The 24385-nt window shown below is 46.4% G+C and overlaps 1 protein-coding gene across 2 annotated transcripts in view; it reads right to left on the bottom strand.

Moving 5' to 3' along the window:
- GTPBP3 (GTP binding protein 3, mitochondrial) overlaps positions 1–24385 on the bottom strand; it is a 32451-nt gene extending 8066 nt beyond the window's left edge. Inside the window, exons 1-9 of one of the 2 annotated variants that reach the window (XR_013981176.1) lie at positions 24173–24385; positions 22187–22410; positions 19812–19898; positions 17638–17840; positions 16369–16441; positions 14761–14904; positions 10400–10565; positions 6860–7150; positions 4508–4832 (exon numbers count right to left, since the gene is read on the bottom strand). Coding sequence is in view for 1 of the 2 variants with exons in the window: in XM_080989013.1 (XP_080845139.1) it covers positions 4601–4832; positions 6860–7150; positions 10400–10565; positions 14761–14904; positions 16369–16441; positions 17638–17840; positions 19812–19898; positions 22187–22410; positions 24173–24240 (1488 nt within the window). In the remaining variant the exon portion in view is untranslated. Of the gene's footprint in view, positions 1–4006; positions 4833–6859; positions 7151–10399; positions 10566–14760; positions 14905–16368; positions 16442–17637; positions 17841–19811; positions 19899–22186; positions 22411–24172 lie in introns of those variants that run through there. The other variant, XM_080989013.1, reaches the window with a different exon arrangement.

Consider the following 24385-nt stretch of genomic DNA (forward strand, 5'->3'; position numbering starts at 1 on the left):
AGATGAGCGTGTGAATAGAAAAAGAACATAATTCTATCTGATGTGCAAATCAGCGAAGAAAAGAAACGTCCGACGAAGCCCATTGTACTGATTTACAATTAAACTATTATTTACACAGTTACATAAAGTTGTTTTTCTTTGACTTAATTTGACATTTTCCAACAAATATTTTATATTGCATGGCTCATTCAGTATGTATCTGCCAGGAAGTTTTTATTGCCACAGTACCCTTTGAGATATTCCTTAATTATTATCCATTCCTCATTAACTTCTTGTGTTGAGTTTCCTCTCACTGTTCCCGTTCTCCTTGCTAATTGTAAGTACTCTATTAATTTGGCTTGCCACTCAATCTTTGAACGGATGCTTTCGCTCGTCCAATTTCTTGGTATTCGAATCCTTGCTGCAGTTGATGCAGCTAAACTTCTTTTTAATTTTAACTGTCATAAGTCCTAATAGAAATGCCTCAGGTTTTTTAGGGAATGGGATCTTATAATGATATCCCAAAAATCTTTGATCTTTTCACACTCATACCTCGCGTTACAGACGCTTCAGGTTGCGGTTTTTTCGGGTTGCGGACCGCCGAAACCCGGAAGTACTGGAACGGGTTACTTCTGGGTTTCGGCGGCCGTGCATGCGCAGAAACGCTAATTTGCACTTTGCGCATGCGCAGAAGCGCCGAATCGCAACCCACGTGTGGACAGATGCGGGTTGCAAATGTGCATCCCGCACGGATCATGTCCGCAACCCGACCGTCCACTCTAAATATATAAGCTGTTGCTCAGGGGGATGAGAACTTTCTGAGAGGAGCACCCCTCAGAGCCAATGGGAGACTGCGTCAGAGGCAGAGAGCCAATCAGAACACAGGTCTCCCAAAGTCCCGGCCTCCGTGCTCTGAGGAAAAAGAGACAATTCTGAGGGAATATGGCTTTTCCCCTCAGGAGAATGCCAGAGTTGTGGGTAGACTAAGGAGATCGAATCAATATTCAAATTGAGAACCATATGTCCAGTTCAGTTTAAGTGAGATAAAGACATTACTGCAAAAAATAATCATAATAGTGAACCAATGATGTCCAGTTTAAGTGAGATAAAGACATCACTGCAAAAAATAATCATAAGTATATTTGAAAGAGTTGCACCAAACAGGACTCGTTTCCCTTCTTTCAATAACCCCCCTCCTTAAGATGGTGAGGGAAAATGTCTGAAATCCTCTTTTTTTATAAAAAAAAAAGTCCCTTTCAGAAGAGAAAGGCATTCTGCTCATTCTAAGATAGGATGTGTCGCCTTTTAGTAATTTTGTTTGTCATTTTCTCTCTTTCAATAACTCCCCTCCTTAAAATCGCGAGGTGAAATTTATTAAAACCTTTAAAAATAAAAATAAAAAGTCTTTCAAATGGGAAAGGCATTCTGCTCATTCTGAGATAGCCTTTTAATACTTTTGTTTGTCATTTCCCCTCTTTTAATAAGCCCCCCTTCATAAAATGGTGAGGTAAAATGTGGAACTTAACATTTGTGGCTATTGAAATTCAGCTTGTTCGTTTTGGCCCAGTTCTCCCAATCTGCAATAAAGGTGAAAAATGTGGAGTTTGGGGTGGAATATTTTATTTCAGCGAACAATGTAGATTGGCCTTTTGTTCTGGGGGAGATTGGATGCTTTTAAGACTGCATGAGAAAAAGGCTCATTCTTTTTGGTAGCAAAATGCAGGGATCTTATTTAGTCAAGATGGGCAGAAAAATTATTAAGTCCTATGATATCCTTTGCAGTGTTTTCCCCCCCCTGCACCTCTCCCCACTTTCCCCAAGCCAAATAAAACATAATTTTCAGGCACAATATGCAACAATGTTGGAAGTTTTTAGTGAAGTGTTCCTGTTAAAATATTTTCAACACTGATAACAACATTTCAAAAGCCGTTTCTCAAACTTGAAAAGAGAACAGTCAACCATCATCTGTAATTTGCTTCAGCTGAAAAGCTACGATAAGGCACTGCCTCTTCTGTGGAGGGGTAGAAAATAAATATATATAAATCCGTCGTCATACATAAATCTCAGTTCTCAAAATAAACATCTGCCTCAATATAGAACTTCTCGTAACTATTTTATTAAAACATCATCCTGTTTCCTGCCCACCATAAAATGCATAACCGCTATTTTAACGAGCCTTTTAAAGTCTTTTAAAAGTATGAAATCTGGAACATCAGTTGTTGTTTAGTCATTTAGTCGTGTCCGACTCTTCGTGACCCCCTGGACCAGAGCACGCCAGGCCCTCCTGTCTTCCACTGCCTCCCGCAGTTTGGTCAAACTCATGCTGGTAGCTTCAAGAACATTATCCAACCATCTCATCCTCTGCCGTCCCCTTCTCCTTGTGCCCTCCATCTTTCCCAACATCAGGGTCTTTCCCAGGGAGTCTTCTCTTCTCAAGAGGTGGCCAAAGTCTTGGAGCCTCAGCTTCAGGATCTGTCCTTCCAGTGAGCACTCAGGGCTGATTTCCTTCAGAATGGAGAAGTTTGATCTTCTTGCAGTCCATGGGACTCTCAAGAGTCTCCTCCACCACCAGAATTCAAAAGCATCCATTCTTCGGCGATCAGCCTTCTTTATAGTCCAGCTCTCACTTCCATGCATCACTACTGGGAAAACCAGAGCTTTTACTATACGGACCTTTGTTGGCAAGGTGATGTCTCTGCTTTTTAAGATGCTGTCTAGGTTTGTCATTGCTTTTCTCCCAAGAAGCAGGCGTCTTCTAATTTCGTGGCTGCTGTCACCATCTGCAGTGATCATGGAGCCCAAGAACGTAAAATCTCTCACTGCCTCCATTTCTTCCCCTTCTATTTGCCAGGAGGTGATGGGACCAGTGGCCATGATCTTCGTTTTTTTGATGTTGAGCTTCAGACCATATTTTGCGCTCTCCTCTTTCACCCTCATTAAAAGGTTCTTTAATTCCTCCTCACTTTCTGCCATCAAGGTTGTGTCATCTGCATATCTGAGGTTGTTGATATTTCTTCCGGCAATCTTAATTCCGGCTAGGGATTCATCCAGCCCAGCCTTTCGCATGATGAATTCTGCATATAAGACCAAATTGCATACATGCGCTGGATTCTGGAGAAAGCTAGAGAGTTCCAGAAAGACATCTACTTCTGCTTCATTGACTATGCAAAAGCCTTTGACTGTGTCAACCACAGCAAACTATGGCAAATTCTTAAAGAAATGGGAGTGTCTGATCACCTCATCTGTCTCCTGAGAAATCTCTATGTGGGACAAGAAGCTACAGTTAGAACTGGATATGGAACAACTGATTGGCTCAAAAATTGGAACATCAGTGCTCTGCCCCAAACATTGCTTTCCCTCCGCAAAATCCTGCCCCTGCCAGGACAGCTCTGACGCTATCCCATCCATTGACGAGAGTCTCAAGGTCCCAAAATCTAATCAAGATGTTTTATAGGTGGTACTGAACACTTACCAAAATAGCTAAAATGTAGAAGACAAAAACAAATCTGTGTTGGAGGTGTGGTAAAACAGAGGGGACACTTATATATGTTTGGTGGACCTGTGAAAAAATCAAAAGCTTCTGGAACATAGTATATGACGAGCTTAAAAAAATGTTTAAGTATAAAAACATACAGAAGCTTTTCTGCTAGGGATAACGGACGCAGGTATAGCAAGAGAAGATCAGAAAATATTCCTCTATGCTACAGGAGCGGCAAGGATCCTAATTGCTAAAAACTGGGGAAAAGAAATTGTGCCAACAAAAATAGAACGGCAAGACAAACTGTTAGAGTATATTGAACTGGCTAGATTAACAGAGGCAATTAGAGATCATACTAGGCAAGAATTTCAAAAAGCATGGGGGAAATGCAGAGAATACTTCACAAAACAGTGCCCTAAAATTCATACCCGGACTTGTTTCGATTAATGTCTGCAGGAGACTTTGTGGATATTTAAGTTATAATTAGAAAAATCTAAATAATTATTCATAAAGGAAACAGCTTATAAGAAGTAAATAAGGACGCCAGAAACAGGATAAAGGAAGTCTTTTATTTGGTTGTTTGTATTGTTGTATATTATGCTTGTTGCTTGTTATGTTTGTGTCTGATGGGGGTGGATTTCTGTGTCGGGGGGTGGGGGGGTTGTGTTACGTTGTAAATAAAATTTCCCCCCCAAAATTATTATTTTTTTAAAAAGAGTCTCGGGGTCCCTTTGCCCCGGCAAAAATATACTTCGAACCGCAGAACCACCTCCAAGCGCCAGATGGCGCCATGCTCCAGCTGCACCCGGCTCCAAAAGGTGGGATAAGATGCTCTCTGTTTGCCTCCATCACTTAAAGGTAAAGGGTAAAGGGACCCCTGACCATTAGGTCCAGTCGGGGATGACTCTGAGGTTGCGGCGCTCATCTCGCTTTACTGGCCGAGGGAGCCAGTGTCCAGCTTCTGGGTCATGTGGCCAGCAGGACTAAGCCGCTTCTGGCGAACCAGAACAGCGCACGGAAACGCCGTTTACCTTCCCACCGGAGCGGTACCTATTTATCTACTTGCACAGGTGTGCTTTCGAACTGCTAGGTTGGCAGCAGCTGGGACCGAGCAACGGGAGCTCACCCCGTCACGTCACTCCATCACTTGCCAATGCAAAAATCCTTGAAGATGAGCTCCAGGATCTCTTCAGACCCCACCTGTCCCGTCAGACGTCCCAGCAGTCGCCGGGCTTGCCGCAATTCCTCCGCGGCCAGAGCGAGATCCACGGCCCGGTAGTGGCCAAAGCGCCCTAGGGCCTCTAGACATTTGGCTAAGCTGAGCTGGTGGCGTGCTTGCGTGGGGCTGGGGGAGCCTGTGAGTGGGTCGCCGCACCTGGAGGGCAAGAATAATAATAATAGTAATAATTTTTATTTATACCCCACCCTCCCCAGCCAAGGCCAGGCTCAGGGCGGCTAACAAGCAATAATAAAGACAAGTTGAAATGAATACAACTTAAAAACAAGATTAAAATACAACATTAAAATATTGAAACATTTAAAAATAGAAGAGACATTTACTGTGGTTAGGTAAAAGGTTTTGTACGTAAGGGGGGGGACTGCAAACCTAGGAAGCTGCCTGAAAAGGTAAAGGGACCCCTGACCATTAGGTCCAGTCGTGACCGACTCTGGGGTTGCGGCGCTCATCTCGCTTTACTGGCCGAGGGAGCCGGCGTACAGCCAGGAGTTCTGTGGCCAGCAGGACTAAGCCGCTTCTTCCCTCCCCCCCAATTTTTTTTTATTGATTTCCACAAAATTATAAACAAACACATAAAACAAACAAACATAAATCATAACCTTATTAAAAATTACACTTATTAACATTGTTAAGTGACTTCCTCGCTTCCCCTTGGTTGAATTTCAATGCACATCCTTTTAACGGTTTTCCAAATCACAGTTCTTATAAAATTTAACTTGAACATTAACATCCTTAAATCTTTTCATTTTGAAATTAAACATATTAATTCATCACTTAACGTATGCACGATCCTAAGCCAATTAAGTATCTGCAAGCTGTTTCCAATTAATTTAACTTGACATATTTAACTAAGTAATCATTAAATTTAGTCCATTCTTCCTGATACTCCTCCTCCTGGTGGCGCTCTTCAGGTTAGGTCGGCTAGTTCCAAAAAATCCATCATCTTCATCTGCCATTCTTCCACTGTTGGTAATTCTTGCGTTTTCCACTTTTTAGCTAGTAAAATTCAAGCAGCAGTTGTGTCAACAACCACAACTGACTAAGCCGCTTCTGGCGAACCCGCGCAGTGCACGGAAATGCCATTTACCTTCCCGCCGGAGTGGTACCTATTTATCTACTCGCACTTAGATGTGCTTTCGAACTGCTAGGTGGGCAGGAGCAGGGACTGAACAACGGGAGCTCACCCCGTTGCAGGGATTCGAACCTTAAACCCAGTCAAAAGAAAGATGATGGACTATATGGAACTTGCCGAACTGACCGGGAGACTCTGAGACCAGAGAGAAGAGACGGTGGAAGAAGACTGGAAGAAGTTTAAGGAATATTTGAAAAAATATTTTAATATCTAAACCTTAGAATAGCTGTGGAAGTGGATGTAGGCTGTAGGGTTAGAAGTAGAAGATAGCGTATTTTAAAGCAGTATTATCTGTTAAGTGATAAAATGTGAAGTTATTTTAAGTGTGATTTTAAAAAAAAAGATGGTTAGAAATTATGATATATGTAAACTGCTAAAGATGAAGTAAAATGAAAATCAGATAGGTGGGACTTGGGGAAGCCAATTTAATGTTTAGAAAAATAAGGATATGACAAGAATTTGTATTGTTTGTCTTTTCTGTTTCTGTTTTTTATTTGTGTGATAAAATGAATAATTTTTTTTGGAAAAAAATAAACCCAGTCAAGGGAGGCAGGTGGCGCTATGGGTTAAACCACAGAGCCAAGGACTTGCCGATCGGAAGGTCGGCGGTTCGAATCCCCGCGACGGGGTGAGCTCCCGTTGCTCGGTCCCTGCTCCTGCCAACCTAGCAGTTCGAAAGCACATCAAAGTGCAAGTAGATAAATAGGTACCTCTCCGGCGGGAAGGTAAACGGCGTTTCTGTGCGCTGCTCTGGTTTTGCCAGAAGCGGCTTAGTCCTGCTGGCCACATGTCCTGGAAGCTGTACGCCGGCTCCCTCGGCCAATAAAGCAAGATGAGCGTCGCAACCCCAGAGTCGGTCATGACCGGACCTAATGGTCAGGGGTCCCTTTACCTTTAAACGTAGTCAAAAGCACTGGTCCAATTAGTTCAGTGTTGCCCTCACTGACCGGCTGCAGCTCTCCAGAGTTGCAGGCGAGAAGGGCAAGCCCAGCCCAACCCACCCCCTCATGGCTCCTTCTCTCCCGGTCCTCACATGTTAGCCAGCTGCTTCCCCAACACGCTCAGGAAAGTAGCGATCCCTTCTCCCGTTTTGCAAGAGAGAAAGCAGGCCGGCGCCAGGTCCGAGTTGGCAAGGTTCGCCAGCAGATCCGCCCGTTCCTTGTCACCAAGCAGGTCCATCTTGTTCAGAACCAGCAAGTACGGCCGGGTCCCTTTCGGATCGTCTGGTGGCAGGATGTCCAGCAAGGAAGGGACCAGTTGATTAGGCTTCTGGGCCACTTCCGCTGCATCCAGGACGGCAAGAACAAGGTCAGCAACCTCCACCCTGCAGGGAACAGAGAGCCAGTTAAAAGCCTTAGCTCAGTGCAACAAAATACCGTATTTTTCGCTCTATAAGACTCACTTTTTCCCTCCTAAAAAGAAGGGGAAATGTGTGTGCGTCTTATGGAGCGAATGCAGGCTGCGCAGCTATCCCAGAAGCCAGAACAGCAAGAGGGATTGCTGCTTTCACTGCGCAGCGATCCCTCTTGCTGTTCTGACTTCTGAGATCCAGAATATTTTTTTTCTTGTTTTCCTCCTCCAAAAACTAGGTGCGTCTTGTGGTCCGGTGCGTCTTATAGAGCGAAAAATACAGTATGTTTTATGGAATCGATGTCTTGAGCACACGAGCAAAGTCTGTCCTGGTAGGGAACTCCTTTCAACCTGCCATCCAACACTGCAGAAGGAAAGACCTTTAGTCTGGCTTTGGTGAAAAGCCTTCGATAATTTGGTACTGTCAGGTTTTTAATGTAAGATGGTAACTTAAAGACATGCCCATATTGTACTCCTACTGCCAGCGGACTACAGACTGCGTGTGATCGAGATCGCAAGTCACTGTATCCCATAATCTTTGCTTTAACGTCTTTAGGGCACCTTCATAACCCAGGTAATACAGTTGGGGGGGGGACAGACCAATAGAGGTGGTTTTCTGCTATTTGCTGACAAATTCCTCTTTGGTCAGGTGTTGGTACAAACCCTTCCCTAGATCAAACACTGAAATCCTGAGCCACTGTTTTAGGGCAGACCACCACACTTTAGTTGAAATTGGGCGTTCACCAGCTTCTAACAGAAGTATGGAGTTGGGGACACAGTTGGGTACCTGCAGCAGAGACCGTAGAAATTTTGCCTGAAAGCCATCTAGCTTTGGCAGGTCCCCATTATGCCAGACATAAATGCTTGTTTAACCTGGAGATAGGGTGTACGAATTGTGTATTGCTTTGTAACGATCTGTTGGGTCTCTGGACCGTAATAAAGGTTGATGATGATAAAAGCCTTAGCTCAGTGTTTCCTGAACGATGGTCTCCACCTCTCGTTGGACTACAACTCCCATCATTGCTAGCTAGCAGGACTAGCGGTCAGGGATGTTGGGAATTGTAGTCCAAGAATGGCTAGAGGCCCAAGTTTGAGAGGAACTGCAGCTATTTCCCAAGATTTCCTCTGGAGCTCTTCTGCCTGTGAACTTTGACGCCCACGGCTCAACATGTTTAATAATATAGTCGCACCTTGTATCCTGAACGCCTTGCAAGTTGAACGTTTGAGCTCCCAAACTCCGCAAACCGGAAGTGGCTGTTCTGGTTTGCGAACTATTTTTGGAAGCCGAACGTCCGACGGGGCTTCCATGGCTTCCGATTGGCTGCAGAAGCTTCCCACAGCCCATCAGAAGCCGCGCTTTGGTTTCTGAATGTTCCAGAAGTCAAACAGATTGATTCCATTCGACTTCCAAGGCATGACTGTAATTATATAGATGATTTGCAGGCAGATGAGCAAAACGTAATGGGTATTTCACGGTAGCAATCAAGCTGAACATAAAACATGCCATTTGTATGCTGTTCCCCTAATCTGTCCATTAAGTCAATCTCTTAATCATGAAAATCTCTTCCATCACCTGAACTGAAAGCGATCATAACAAATAAACCCCAATTGTCAAAATAAACTCTGCCTTATTCTATAACGCTTTGGTTATGGAACGGAATTCCGGAAAAGATTATCTTTGAGAACCAAGGTACTACTGTATTCCTAGCGAGTCTGTATGCATCTCACTAAACAGCATTTAGCTTTCCAAGCTCTCCTTTGCATAAAAAAAAAAATCACTGACAGCGTAGGAGTGCAAATATCCAGAGTGTGGGGTCAGGTGGGATTGCTATGAGGAATTATAAAATATGCCTCAAGCCATTGTGTCCACGATGAATGCATTGTGTTGACTGAGTTTAATTCATTGACAATAATTTCTGACCAAATCCCACAACGCTCTGCATCTCTGGCCATTTTCTCTACTGCCCATTTCTCTTTCTTGACAAGTCACGTATGCAGCCCAGTTGCTTCCAGTTGCTTCTCCAGGCAGGCATCCTGGGCCATAAAGATAGTGGGCAAGTTTCTTTGATGTAGCTTTTCTGATATGTTAATCTTAGGGCCAGGAAACAGGTCTCACATAAAGGTGATAATGATCGCTGTCCTCCTGGCCATCCTTCTTCTCATGTACCGTATTTTTCGCTCTATAAGACGCACCAGACCACAAGACGCACCTAGTTTTTGAAGGAGGAAAACAATAAAAAAAAATATTCTGAATCTCAGAAGCCAGAACATCAAGAGGGATCGCTGTGCAGTGAAAGCAGCAATCCCTCTTGCTGTTCTGGCTTCTGGGATAGCTGTGCAGCCTGCATTCGCTCCATAAGACGCACACACATTTCTCCTTACTTTTTAGGAGGGAAAAAGTGAGTCTTATAGAGCAAAAAATACAGTATATTGCTTGTTTATGACCTCAGGGGTTGCCAAATACACTCCTTTGTAGTTCTGTTTTGTTTACCCCAGAAATATGTGTGCTTAATTAGTTTGGGTAGTTTAACTTTGTCCCCATGTGGGGTTTGTTGAAATGCTCAGAAGAAATCTGATTGGTTCTTACGAACACTCTGTAAAAAGGTATTTTGTGAATAAAACGATCTGGGCCAGGGGGTGGGGAGGCAGAGATTATTATACGCACCCTTCCCAGAGTTTTGCTGGTTCAAGCCTCTGTGTGCATTCTTTTTAATCAGAGTTCAATCCTTCCTTTACAGTGGTGCCTTGCAAGACGAAAAGAATCCGTTCCGCGAGTCTCTTCGTCTTGCGAGTTTTTTCGTCTTGCGAAGCAAGCCCATTAGCGGTTTAACGGATTAGCGCTACAGTATTAGCGGCTTAGCGGGCTTAGCGGATCAGCTGTTAAGCGGCTTAACGATCAGCTGATAAGCGGCTTAGCGATCAGCTGTTAAGCGGCTTAGCTGATCAGCTGATAAGCGGTTTAGCGGCTTGGGAAAAAGGGGGGGGAAAGGAAAAAAACCCCGCAGGAACTCGCAAGACATTTTCATCTTGCGAAGCAAGCACATAGGAAATTCGTTTTGCGAAGCACCTCCAAAACGGAAAACCCTTTCGTCTAGCGGGTTTTCCGTCTTGCGAGGCATTCGTCTTGCGGGGCACCACTGTACTTTGTGAACGCCTCAAGACAGCAAGAGAAGCTTTGCTTAAGACCCAGATACTGCTGCTGCCGTCGCCTTTTCCCACTCACCTCTGCCGAGCCCGGTTCACTCCCTCCATCTCAACAACATCACTGGTGTCCCGCAGCCCTGCGGTGTCGCTCAGCACCACAGGGAACCCGCCGATGTTCAGCGCCGCCTCCACCACATCCCGCGTGGTCCCCGCTATGGGGGAAACAATGGCTGCTGGCTTCTGACCTGAGGGAGGACAACAGTTAAATTAGGGAGGGAAGGTAGACTTTAGAGGCAATCACCAATGCTCAGAAAATGGGAAGAATGCTGGAGCTGGATCAAGCCAAAGGTGGCCCATCCAGTCCAGTCCAGCGACCTGTCTTCACAGCGGCCAACAAGATGCCCCTAATTATAGGAAGCCCCCAAACAGAACCTGAATAAAAAAGGTAAAAGGTAAAGGACCCCTGGACGGTTAAGTCCAGCCAAAGGTGACTATGGGGTTGCGGTGCTCATCTCGCTTTCAGGCTGAGGGAGCCGGCGTTTGTTCACAGACAGCTTCCCAGGTCATGTGGCCAGCAGGACTAAAAAGCTTCTGGCGCAATGGGACACTATGACAGAAACCAGAGCGCACGGAAATGCCGTTTACCTTCCCGCTGCAATGGTACCTATTTATCTACTTGCGCTGGTGTGCTTTCGAACTGCTAGGTTGGCAGGAGCAGGGATAGAGCAACGGGAGCTCACCCCGTCGCAGGGAATCAAACCGCCGACCTTCCAATCAGCAAGCCCAAGAGGCTCAGTGGTTTAGACCACAGCGCCGCCAATGAACTTCCCTCTACTTGTGAGGCAGTGAACTCCCCTTGCGATTCTCAGCCACTGGTGTACTTCAGAGGCATTTACAGTCTTGGCAAAAGCAACCATATGAAGAGGGAGCCAAGGATTATAATTATAATTAATCCATCCAGAGAACCAGCAATTAGCATAATGATCTTTAGCACTAAGGGGCAGAGATGGCGGACGGGTCTCGGCAGCAAGCCGTTTAGATGGCAGGATCCCCAACTCGGCTACAGCCACTGGGATTAAAAAAAATAATCAGTCCTCCCCAAAACAGGGAAGAGAAATTTGGAAGGTTCTCTGTAAAGCAATAATAATAATAATAATAATAATAATTTTATTATTTATACCCCGCCCATCTGGCTGGGCTTCCCCAGCCACTCTGGCCGGCTTCCCAAAAAATATTAAAATAGTATAATACATCAAACATTAAAAGCTTCCCTAAAGAGGGCTGCCTTCAGATGTCTTCTAAAAGTCTGGTAGTTGTTGTTCTCTTTGACATCTGGTGGGAGGGCGTTCCACAGGGTGGGTGCCACTATTGAGAAGGCCCTCTGCCTTGTTCCCTGTATCTTGGCTTCTCGCAGGGAGGGAACCACCAGAAGGCCCTCGGTGCTGGACCTCAGTGTCCGGGTAGAACGATGGAGGTGAAGACGCTCCTTCACATATATTGGACCGAGGCCATTTAGGGCTTTAAAGGTCAGCACCAACACTTTGAATTGTGCTCGGAAACGTACTGGGAGCCAATGTAGGTCTTTCAAGACCGGTGTTATACGGTCTCGCTCCCAGTCCCCAGTCTGGCTGCCGCATTCTGGATTACTTGTTGTTTCCGGGTCACCTTCCAAGGTAGCCCCACATAGAGCGCATGGCAGTAGTCCAAGTGGGAGATAACTAGAGCATGCACCACTCTGGCGGGACAGTCTGCGGGCAGGGAGGGTCTCATCCTGCATACCAGAAGGAGCTGGTAAACAGCTGCCCTGGACACAGAACTGACCTGCGTCTTCATGGAGAGCAGTGAGTCCAGAATGACTCCCAGGCTGCACACCTGGTCCTTCAGGGGCACAGTTGCCCCATTCAGGACCAGGGAATCCCCCACACCCGCCCGCCTCCTGTCCCCCAAAAACAGTACTTCTGTCTTGTCAGGATTCAATCTCAATCTGTTAGCTGCCATCCATCCTCCAACCGCCTCCAGACAAGGGGTGGGGGCTGTATGACTTCCTTGCCACCTGCAGCAGCTCTAGTTTAAAAGGTTTCTGAAGGAAGTTGGGCAGGGGAGAAATAACTCTGCCCTCCGAATCTGTGCGGAGCCAGTGCTGCCAGCCAGAGTTGACATTACTGGGCTATGTGACTGTACATTACAAGCAAATATCAACAGCTGCAGGGACGCGGGTGGCGCTGTGGTCTAAACCGCTGAGCCTCTTGGGCTTGCCGATCAGAAGGTCGCTGGTTCGAATCCCTGCAATGACGGGGTGAGCTCCCGTTGCTCGGTCCCAGCTCCTGCCAACCTAGCAGTTCGAAAGCACAAAGTGCAAGTAGATAAATAGGTACCGCTCCAGCGGGAAGGTAAATGGCGTTTCCGTGTGCTGCTCTGGTTCGCCAGAAGCAGCTTAGTCATGCTGGCCACGTGACCCGGAAGCTGTACGCCGGCTCCCTCGGCCAATAAAGCGAGATGAGCGCCGCAACCCCAGAGTCGGCCACGACTGGACCTAATGGTCAGGGGTCCCTTTAACTTTACCAACAGCTGCGCTCTCCTTATTTAGCCAAAAGGGGCCATTAGCGTAGCGATTCACAGCTTGTTTTGATGATGCATTTTAAACAGGGGCCTGCCCCGAGAAGCGAGGGTGACGGTCAGGTGATAAATCAAATTATTATTATTGATAATTAAGGACTTGCTTTGCATTTTAATATTTTAATGTTGTATTTAAATCTCGTTTTAAAGTTGTATTCATTCAACTTGTTTTTATTATTGCTTGCTAGCCGCCCTGAGCCCGGCCTTGGCTGGAGAGGGTGGGGTATAAATAGAAATTATTATTATTATTATTATTATTATTATTATTATTATGCAGGAGGTACGAGGTTCAATCCCCAGCATCCTGTATACAGTGGTACCTCAGGTTACAGACGCTTCAGGTTACATACGCTTCAGGTTACAGACTCTGCTAACACAGAAATGGTACCTCAGGTTAAGAACTTTGCTTCAGGATGAGAACAGAAATCACGCAGCAGCAGTACGGTGGCAGCGGGAGGCCCCATTAGCTAAAGTGGCGCTTCAGGTTAAGAACAGACCTCCAGAATGAATTAAGTACAGTGGTACCCTGGGTTAAGTACTTAATTCGTTCCAGAGGTCCGTTCTTAACCTGAAACTGTTCTTAACCTGAAGCACCACTTTAGCAAATGGGGCCTCCCGCTGTTGTCGCGCCGCTGGAGCACGATTTCTGTTCTCATCCTGAAGCAAAGTTCTTAACCTGAAGCACTATTTCTGGCTTAGTGGAGTGTGTAACCTGAAGCGTATGTAACCCGAGGTACCACTGTATTAAAAAAAAGATGCAGGCATCTTTCTGCACAAGTCCCTGGAAAAGTTCAGCGTTGCTGGGAGTAGGCAATACAGCTGTACCTTGGAAGTCGAACGGAATCCGTTCCGGAAGTCCGTTCGACTTCCAAAACGAAAGCACGGCTTCCGATTGGCTGCAGGAAGCTCCAATCGGAAGCCCCGTCAGACGTTCAGCTTCCAAAAATAGTTTGCAAACCGGAACAGTCACTTTTGGATTTGCAGCGCTCGGGAGCCAAAACGTGCGAGAACTAAGCTGTTCGAAAACCAGTGATTCTCTCTCCTTTAACAATTTCAGTGGTGAGCCCCTTGGGGCAGGGAACTCTAGTTTTTGGTTTAGTCTTTGCTTACGTTACTCTGTAGGGTGCCATGTAAATCAGGCCTCTAAAGCAGAGACATCACCTTGCCAATAAAGGTCCGCATAGTAAAAGCTATGGTTTTCCCAGTAGTGATGTATGGAAGTGAGAGCTGGACCATAAAGAAGGCTGATCGCCGAAGAATTGATGCTCTTGAATTCTGGTGCTGGAGGAGACTCTTGAGAGTCCCACGGATTGCAAGAAGATCCAACCTCTCCATTCTGAAGGAAGTCAGCCCTGAGTGCTCACGGGAAGGACAGATCCTGAAGCTGAGGCTCCAAGACTTTGGCCACCTCAGGAGAAGAGAAGACTCCCTGGAAAAGACCCTGATGTTGGGAAAGATGGAGGGCGCAAGGAGAAGGGGACGACAGAGGACGAGATAGTTGACAGTGTTCTCGAAGCTACCAGCATGAGTTTGACCAAACTGCGGGAGGCAGTGGAAGACAAGAGGGCCTGGCGTGCTCTGGTCCAGGGGGTCACGAAGAGTCGGACACGACTAAACAACAACATGTAAATCAGGCCAGCCATGCAGATCAGGACTGAAAACATTGTTCTTTGCTAAATTTCTATCCCCTTGTTCCTCTCAAAGGAGCCCAGGATGGCAAAGGTACAAAACAGCAGAATATAATTGAGCAGCCCCAACTTTTTTTTCCCATTCACGCCATGCCCAAAGAACTCCCCGCCACCACCCGATGCCCTTCCTGCTCACATAGGTGGTTGAGGAGGCTGCTTTTCCCAGCGTTGGTGGGCCCTGCGATCACGACATGGACTCCGTCCCTCAGCCTCTCGCCGCGGCGGCCATCTTGCAAGTGCTCCCGCATCTCCTTCTCCAACGCCTCAACGGCCTCTTCCACTGTGAAGAAGTAGGAAGGAAGAAATAAAAGACAGAGCCTCTCCGATTATGGCTATTGTCTCAAAACTGCACATCCCCCCCTCCCAAAAAAAACCTTCCCTTCCTGGCTTTCCAATGCTTTTCCTTCTTCCCCCAGCCATGAGGACTATCACCTTTCAAATTTTATTTTATTTTTAAATCATTTTTTATTGATTTTCCAATTAAATATCCAATCATAATACTTCAATTAAATAAAAAACTAAAATAAAAAGATCAAATTATAGACCAAATTGTATTTATTAATTTCTTGGGGCTCCCCATGGTCTGGATCTCTGGAGCATAGCTCCGCGTCTTAGTTCTGCTTCTCTTTGTTGTTTCCGTATTTTCCACATCTCGATATTAAAGGTAATGGGGCCCCTGACCATTAGCTCCAGTCGTGGCCGACTCTGGGGCTGCAGCGCTCATCTCGATTTATTGGCCGAGGGAGCCGGTGTACAGCTTCCGGGTCATGTGGCCAGCATGACTAAGCCACTTCTGGTGAACCAGAGCAGTGCACCGAAATGCCGTTTACATTCCCGCTGGAGTGGTACCTATTTATCTACTTGCACTTTGACGTGCTTTCGAACTGCTAGGTTGGCAGGAGCAGGGACCCAGCAACGGGAGCTCACCCCGTTGTGGGGATTTGAACCACCGACCTTCTGATCAGCAAGTCCTAGGCTCTGTGGTTTAACCCACAGCCCCACCCACGTCCCACCAAAAGACTAAAATAAAAAAGATCAAATTATAGTCCAAATTGTATTTATTAATTTCTTGGTGCTCCCCACGGTCTGGATCTCTGGAGCATATCTCCGCATCCTAGCCCTCTTTCTCTTTGTTGTTTCCATATTTTCCACATTTCGATATTAACGCTTGGTAATTTTTTGTTCCTGGGTCCAGGATTCTCATTCATGCCAAACACCATATACAGTGGTAACTCGGGTTACAGACGCTTCAGGTTATAGACTCTTCTAACCCAGAAATAGTGCTTCAGGTTAAGAACTTTGCTTCAGGATGAGAACAGAAATCGGGCTCTGGCGGCAAATCAGCAGCAGGAGGCCCCATTAGCTAAAGTGGTGCTTCAGGTTAAGAACAGTTTCAGCTTAAGAACGGATCTCCGGAACGAATGAAGTACTTAACCCGAGGTACCACTGTACTTTCATCCGCTGACTATAGCTTTGTTAATATAAAGTTTCTCCAGTTGCCTTTTTATCAGCTCAGCTTTGTCTGATTCCGTTCCAATTCCGGGATGTTGTCCAAATCTGTTATCTTTAATGGCGCAGCAACTCATTAATTGTCCAACCTTTTATTTTAAAAGCAGGGCGGCATCCTTGCGAATGTAGCTGCGCTTCTATCCCTGCCGTTGGGGCCAAACCGTTGAGAGGTCAACATTTATTTGGGCGTGGGAGGAAGGGTTCTAAGTGCCCCCCCCCATGGCAGGCTCCTCACCTTGAGCAAGGACCCCCTCCTCAATGTTGTCGTCTTCGCTGAAGTCAATGTAGGCTTCAAGGTGGGCCAAGGCCTGTGGGAACAATAAAGGTCAGCAGCTCATTTTCTTGGTCAGAGAGTAGGGAGTAATTATGTACTATAACCAAATATTTGATGTTTGGTGTGGCCCAAAGGAAACTGCAGGGAACAAAATAAATACTTCTGTTTGCAGGGAGGAGGGAAAGAGAGAAAGCACATTCCTATTACGGCCAGACAAAAGAAAGGATCTAAACGCCTGTGATCTAAACCCCTGAGCCTCTTGGGCTTGCCGATCAGAAGGTTGGCAGTTCAAATCCCCACGACAGGGTGAGCTCCCATTGCTCTGTCCCAGCTCCTGCCAACCCTAGCAGTTCGAAAGCACATCAAAGTGCAAGTAGATAAATAGGTACCGCTCCGGCGGGAAGGTAAACGGCGTTTCCATGTGCTCTGGTTCCTGTCACAGTGTCCCGTTGTGCCAGAAGCAGTTTAGTCCTGCTGGCCACATGACCCAGGAAGCTGTCTGCAGACAAACGCCGGCTTCCTCGGCCTGAAAGCAAGATGAGCGCCGCAACCCCATAGTCACCTTTGACTGGACTTAACCGTCCAGGGGTCCTTTACCTTACCTTTTACCTAAGATTCAGGTGCAAAACGCGCCTGGCTAATTTTGACGACCACCTATGAGGAAGGGATGCTCGACAAGATCATACCACTTTGGCCTGATCCTGCTGCAGGGATCTTCTTATATTCTTGGGTTTTATTTTTATTATTACTGTTAACCTTTATGGCCCTTGCCACTAAAAGCTGTTCCCTTTGCAGGGCAGGAGTCTCAGTTCCAGGAATCCTACACAAACCATTCCACCCAGTAAAAGTAAAGGGAGCCCTGACCATTAGGTCCAGTTGTGACTGACTCTGGAGTTGCAGCGCTCATCTCGCTTTATTGGCCAAGGGAGCCGGCGTACAGCTTCCGGGTATGTGGCCAGCATGACTAAGCTGCTTCTGGCGAACCAGAACAGCACACGGAAATGCCGTTTACCTTCCCGCCAGAGTGGTGCCTATTGATCTACTTGCACTTTGAGGTGCTTTCGAACTGCTAGGTTGGCAGGAGCAGGGACCGAGCAACGGGAGCTCACCCCGTCGCGGGGATTCAAACCGCCGACCTTCTGATCGGCAAGTCCTAGGCTCTGTGGTTTAACCCACAGCGCCACCTTCGTCCCTGCTTTTTCACCCAGTAAGTGACCCCAATTCCCTTGCCTTTGTGAGGGTGTCGCTCCAACGGCGATAGAGCTGCCCCAAGTCCCCTTCCATCTGGCGGAGAGCCTGCCGCCGCTGGCTTTCTGTCTCAGCATGAATCAAGTCCCCTAGGCCTTCTGCTGCGGTCAAGTCCAGCTTGCCGTTCTGGAAGGCCCGTTTGGTGAACTCCCCGGGTTCAGCAAGGCGCAGCAGAGGAAGGCAACCTGGAACCAAGAGAAGAGGCCTTCCTATTAAAAGCTTCTGGGAAACGATCTATAACGAACGGAAGAAAATGTTTAAAGTAACCTTTGCTTAAAAAAAACAACCCAAAAGCTTTCTTACTAGGATTGATAGGAACTGAACTCCCTGAAGAATGAATGAATGAGAATGAATTTTATTATTATGGTCACAGACCAGTTCCGGCTCACTTACAATATCAGGAAAATCATAAAACGCAACAGGAATACATTGAATTGGGTATAACCTGGACAATTCAGATATAGTGGCAGTTAAAAATATATATTAAATCTTAATCACTAAAATATAACCTAAAATTGTCATTTAAAACCTTAATCATTTTGGTAGTACAGTTTGTTCCCTAAGTTTCATGGCAGTCGCACAGAATTTGGCCACCCTTAGCATGATCTCTAGATCCTTGTTCCTCTACCAGGAGTTTTAGACATTGAAAACTCCCTGAAGAGCAGAAGAAAATATTTATGTATGCTACAACAGCCGCCCGGATATTGTTAGCCCAAAGATGGAAGGAAGAAAAGATATCGACGAAAGAAGAATGGCAAATCAAGCAAATGCAGAAAGGGCAAAATTAACGGCCAAAGCTCAGAGACGATGACAACGAGAAGTTTAAGAAAGAGTGGGAATCGTTTACTGTTTATGTGCAGAAATACTGCAGACAGGTTTGATACAGGATTTTAAGTTAATGCTTGTAACCAGTAAAAAAGTAGAAGAAGAAGAGGAAAGGGAAATAATAACTGGAAAAGTACAGTGGTACCTCTACTTACGTTCACCTCCGGTTACGTATACGTCAGGATACGCATGTGGCAAACCTGGAAGTATTTTGCAGGGTTTTGCCGCGCACACATGCGCAGAGGTGCTCTAACGCGCCACAAACATGCACAGAACAGTCACCTCCGGTTGCGGAAACCCCAGGATCCGACCGGAGCTCCGGAACAGATCTCGTCCGCAACCAGAGGTACCACTGTGTAAGTATGGAAATGCAGAAGAATTCGGATTATATATAAAGGAACCAGAAGAGGATATGGAGGGAAGTCTAGTGATTCAAGGAATCTCAAAGAGAAGATTCGTGATAATGTATTTGTATAAATGGCCACTGGTCCCATCACCTCCTGGCAAATAGAAGGGGAAGAAATGGAGGCAGTGAGAGATTTTACTTTCTTGGGCTCCATGATCACTGCAGATGGTGACAGCAGCCACAAAATTAAAAGACGCCTGCTTCTTGGGAGAAAAGCAATGACAAACCTAGACAGCATCTTAAAAAGCAGAGACATCATCTTGCCAACAAAGATCCGTATAGTAAAAGCTATGGTTTTCCCAGTAGTGATGTATGGTAGTGAGAGCTGGACCATAAAGAAGGCTGATCGCTGAAGAATGGATGCTTTTGAATTCTGGTGCTGGAGGAGACTCTTGAGAGTTCCATGGACTGCAAGAAGATCAAACCTCTCCATTCTGAAGGAAATCAGCCCTGAGTGCTCACTGGAAGGACAGATCCTGAAGCTGAGGCTCCAAGACTTTGGCTACCTCATGAGAAGAGAAGACTCCCTGGAAAAGACCCTGATGTGGGGAAAGATGGAGGGCACAAGGAGATGGGGACAACAGAGGCCGAGATGGTGGGACAGTGTTCTCGAAGCTACCAGCATGAGTTTGACCAAACTATGGGAGGCAGTGGAAGACAGGAGTGCCTGGTGTGCTCTGGTCCAGGGGGTCAGGAAGAGGCGGACACGACTAAACGACTAAACAACAACAACATTTGTATAAATCTAGATCCGGTAGAATAGTGGGTTAATTTTTGTTTTCAGTTGTGAAAACCTAACTGTGGAAAATTAATTTAATTTTTTTTTTTTTTGCAAAAAGCAACAAGAGGTCTTCAAAACAGGGTCCTTCAGCCCAAGACACCCAGCCTAACAAAGTCAGCCTGGAATACAGGAAGGAAGACACACCCAAAGCTTTCAAGACGCCGCTCACCACAGCCGGCCCTCCATGGACGTGGAACTCTGCGCTGTCTTCACCCGTGAAACTGCCCGGCCCTAAAAAACAACAACAACACAACGCTTGGGATTAATTACTCCTTTGCCGCCTGCTGCCCCGAGGTGCCCCATGCGAGGAAAAGGAAGGGCAGAAATTTAAAGAATGATTACTATAATTGCCGCTCCGGACAGAGCAGATGCAAAGAATTGGAAGAGGAGTCATAAGAAGCTAAGAAGTCCATGTGGCGTCAGGCCAAAGAGAGCCCCATCTACACCAGCAGCCAAAATTGGGGAAAGCTTTTGGGGAAAGTGCGTTTCTGAGATTTCATAGCTCATAACACCCAATTGGCTCTCTAAACACTCATGCTCACTGGCTACATTCAGATGAAGGAAAACTACTGCATATCAGCCTTAAGTGAGTTGTGCTTCCTTTTTCTGGTTATTTGGCTATAGCTTTTGATAGAATTTATGAGACGCGGGTGGCGCTGTGGGTTAAACCACAGAGCCTAAGGCTTGCCGATCAGAAGGTCGGCGGTTTGAATCCACGCGATTGGGTGAGCTCCCGTTGCTCGGTCCCTGCTCCTGCCAACCTAGCAGTTTGAAAGCACATCAAAGTGCAAGTAGATAAATAGATACCACTCTGGCGGGAAGGTAAACAGTGTTTCTGTGCACTGCTCTGGTTCACCAGAAGCAACATAGTCATGCTGGCCACATGACCCGGAAGCTGTACGCCGGCTCCCTCGGCCAATAAAGCGAGATGAGCGCCGCAACCCCAGAGTCGGCCACGACTGGATCTAATGGTCAGGGGTCCCTTTACCTTTACTAGTAAGCTACGGACCTCGCAGAACCCCTCTCCTTGGCCTGAGTGGGACGCCGGAGATACATCATCATCATTGTTCATCATTTTTAATTTGTATACACCTTTCTACCTTACAAAACTCAAGGCGGTTTACAAGCTGAAGAAACAAAAAACGTACATCTTATAACAATCTAATGCTATACAAAAACACCGTTATCATGAAGGTGGTTTTCCCAAGGTGAGGCTCATCCATTGCAATACAAAAATGTGATCACAAAAGATAACTTTAGAAAATTGTAAACAGTTGAAAACGTTTGTAGGTTTAAGTTGAAATGTTTGGTAATGGGAAATTAAGGAGCTGATTTACTTATAAGAAGGTGATTGCTAAAAGATTGATATAAGGTAAAAAAGTGAATATAGGAATGTAAAGAAATTGGTAAAGTGATATGGAAGTCTGTTAGAGGGAGGGAAGGAGGTTGATGCTTTATTTAAGCAATGCTTTAAGTTATGAATTTTTTTATACTGAAATTTTTCATACTGAAATGTAATGTAATGAAATATGGAAAACTTAATAAAAATTATATTTAATAAAAGATAATAAAACATAACTTTAAAATAGGCAACCTCCATCAAAAAAGTAACATTCAACAATCCTTAGAATAGTATAAAATAATAATATAAACATATGAAAGTTAAACAGAAATCCACTCAACAGTTACAATAATATCTAAACTACAGTGGTACCTCGGGTTACATACTCTTCAGGTTATATACGCTTCAGGTTACAGACTCCACTAACCCAGAAATATTACCTCGGGTTAAGAACTTTGCTTCAGGATGAGAACAGAAATCATGCTCTGGTGGCAGCGGGAGGCCCCATTAGCTAAAGTGGTGCTTCAGGTTAAGAACAGTTTCAGGTTAAGTCCGGACCTCCGGAACGAATTAAGCACTTAACCCGAGGTACAGTGGTGCCCCGCAAGACGAATGCCTCGCAAGACGGAAAACCCGCTAGACGAAAGGGTTTTCCGTTTTGGAGGTGCTTCGCAAAACGAATTTCCTATGTGCTTGCTTCGCAAGACGAAAATGTCTTGCGAGTTCCTGCGGGGTTTTTTTCCTCCCCCCCCCCTTTTTCCCAAGCCGCTAAACCGCTTATCAGCTGATCGGCTAAGCCGCTTAACAGCTGATCGCTAAGCCGCTTATCAGCTGATCGTTAAGCCGCTTAACAGCTGATCGCTAAGCCGCTTATCAGCTGATCCGCTAAGCCCGCTAAGCCGCTAATACTGTAGCGCTAATCCGCTAAACCGCTAATGGGCTTGCTTCGCAAGACGAAAAAACCCACAAGACGAAGAGACTCGCGGAACGGATTCTTTTCGTCTTGCGAGGCACCACTGTACCACTGTATAATCAATAAAACAACGGCAAGCCACAATACAACACACATTGAGAAGCAGAGGGTAGGGCAAGGCAGGTGGAAGGAGGCCTTGCCTGATGGGAGTCTCTCTCCTCACCCTCACAGATATATTCAGCGCAGGTGCCCAGATCCGCTCACCTGGGAACCACAAGACGAGGCCGCGGTCCAGGGTTTCGGCAGACCGGGGGTCGCAGATCCGCCGCAGCGTGGCAACTCTCGGAGGAGGCGCCTCCGCCCTCGTCAGGCGGACCAGGGCCATGCTGCTGGCCGGGCCGCTGGTTCGAATTACGGCCACCCCGCATTTCCCTTGGCCCGAAGACAGTGCAAAGATGGTGTCCCTCTTCGCAGCTCGGCAATACGACCTGCGGTGGAAGTAAATGAGGCAAGTGAGATGGCTGGTGAGAGTCAGAACTGCCAAGCAGCAGCTGGAACGGGGCAAAGGGAGCCCATCTAGTCCAGCCTCCTGTTCTTACAGTAGCAGGAGAAGCCCACAAGCTGGACCTTAGTGCGAGAGCAGCAACTCTCCCCCACTTGTGATGTTCAGCAATTGGTAAATGTAAAGGTAAAGGGACCCCTGACCATTAGGTCCAGTCGTGACCGGCTCTGGGGTTGCAGCGCTCATCTCGCTTTACTGGCCGAGGGAGCTGGCGTTTGTCCGCAGACAGTTTTTCCGGGTCATGTGGCCAGCATGACTAAGCCGCTTCTGGCGAACCAGAGCAGCACACGGAAACGCCCTTTACCTTCCTGCCAGAGCGGTACCTATTGATCTACTTGCACTTTGACGTGCTTTCGAACTGCTAGGTTGGCAGGAGCAGGGACCGAGCAACGGGAGCTCACCCCGTCATTGCGGGGATTCGAACCGCCAACCTTCTGAACGGCAAGTCCTAGGCTCTGTGGTTTACTGGTATTCAGAAGCATTTACTCCCTATAACAGTAGAGACAGCCATTGCAGCTGGTGCGTCTTTTCCACCATGGATTTCCCTGCTCCTCTTGAAAAGGCATATATAACACTTTATTTAATCAATTTCATTTATTTATTTATTCATACATACATATATACATATCCCACCTATCTGACTGGGCTGACCCAGCCACTCTGGGCGGCCTCCAACACATATAAAAACATCAAACATGAACAGTAACAACCTTATCCAATACAAAAAGCAACAAGAACTTTAAAATAAACAACAAAGCAACATTCAGCAACAAATTTTTACTGAATTTATACCTTGGCCTTCCTCCCAAAGAAGCCAAGGGGTGGCAAATAGATAACAGAACTCAAAAACCAAATGCCAAACATTATAAAGCAGTTTTATGATTCCAATAACCAACTCAAAGCAGTTAATTTCTAAGACTGGATTTAAAGCGTTCTTCAGCTGGATAGCTCAGTCGGTTAGATCGTGGTGCGTGTGGAAGTGATCATCCTGCTGCAACAGTTTAATAAATATCAGGGTCACTCGCTGTTTTGCTTCTCAATATTCTCTGGTTGGCCTCTGTTATTTTTCTCCTACCGATAGAGAACCTACAAAAGGACTCTATATGGGCTCTTGGATACCCCATAAGGGAAAAGGAGCTGGTTTTTTTTGTTATAACAGGGGGTTGAATTATGGTGCTGGAGGAGACTCTTGAGAGTCCCATGGACTGCAAGATCATCAAACCTCTCCATTCTGAAGGAAATCAGCCCTGAGTGCTCACTGGAAGGACAGATCCTGAAGCTGAGGCTCCAAGACTTTGGCCACCTCATGAGAAGAGAAGACTCCCTGGAAAAGACCCTGATGTTGGGAAAGATGGAGGGCGCAAGGAGAAGGGGAAGACAGAGGACGAGATGGTGGGACAGTGTTCTCGAAGCTACCAGCATGAGTTTGACCAAACTGCGGGAGGCAGTGGAAGACAGGAGGGCCTGGCGTGCTCTGGTCCAGGGGGTCACGAAGAGCTGGACACGACTAAACAACAACAACATTTTTCTCCTACCGATAGAGAACCTACAAAAGGACTCTATATGGACTCTTGGGTACCCCATAAGGGAAAAGGAGCAGTTTTTCTTATAACAGGGGGTTAGGGAATGCAACTGCTGGCAATTGCTGCGCCTGGAGAAAGCTACTCTCTGCGCGCACAGCCACCTACCTGCCGAACAACTTGGAGGTGCCAGGATCCCTCGCAAGCAACAGCCTCCCCTGCAAGGCAGGCCACATGACCCTCAAAAGCAAGTCACTGGTGCAAAGCTCCGCCTCCCGCAAGCACGCTTGCCCCCTTCCCAGGCTCCATCCTGCGCGCAACCTATTGCATGAATGAGCGCAGCCTTTTGCAAGCTCCCCTTGCCAGCACGGCAGTGACGCA

The sequence above is a fragment of the Podarcis pityusensis genome, assembly GCF_964106645.2.
Source record: "Podarcis pityusensis genome assembly, chromosome: 18".
Classification (NCBI taxonomy): Eukaryota; Metazoa; Chordata; class Lepidosauria; order Squamata; family Lacertidae; genus Podarcis; species Podarcis pityusensis.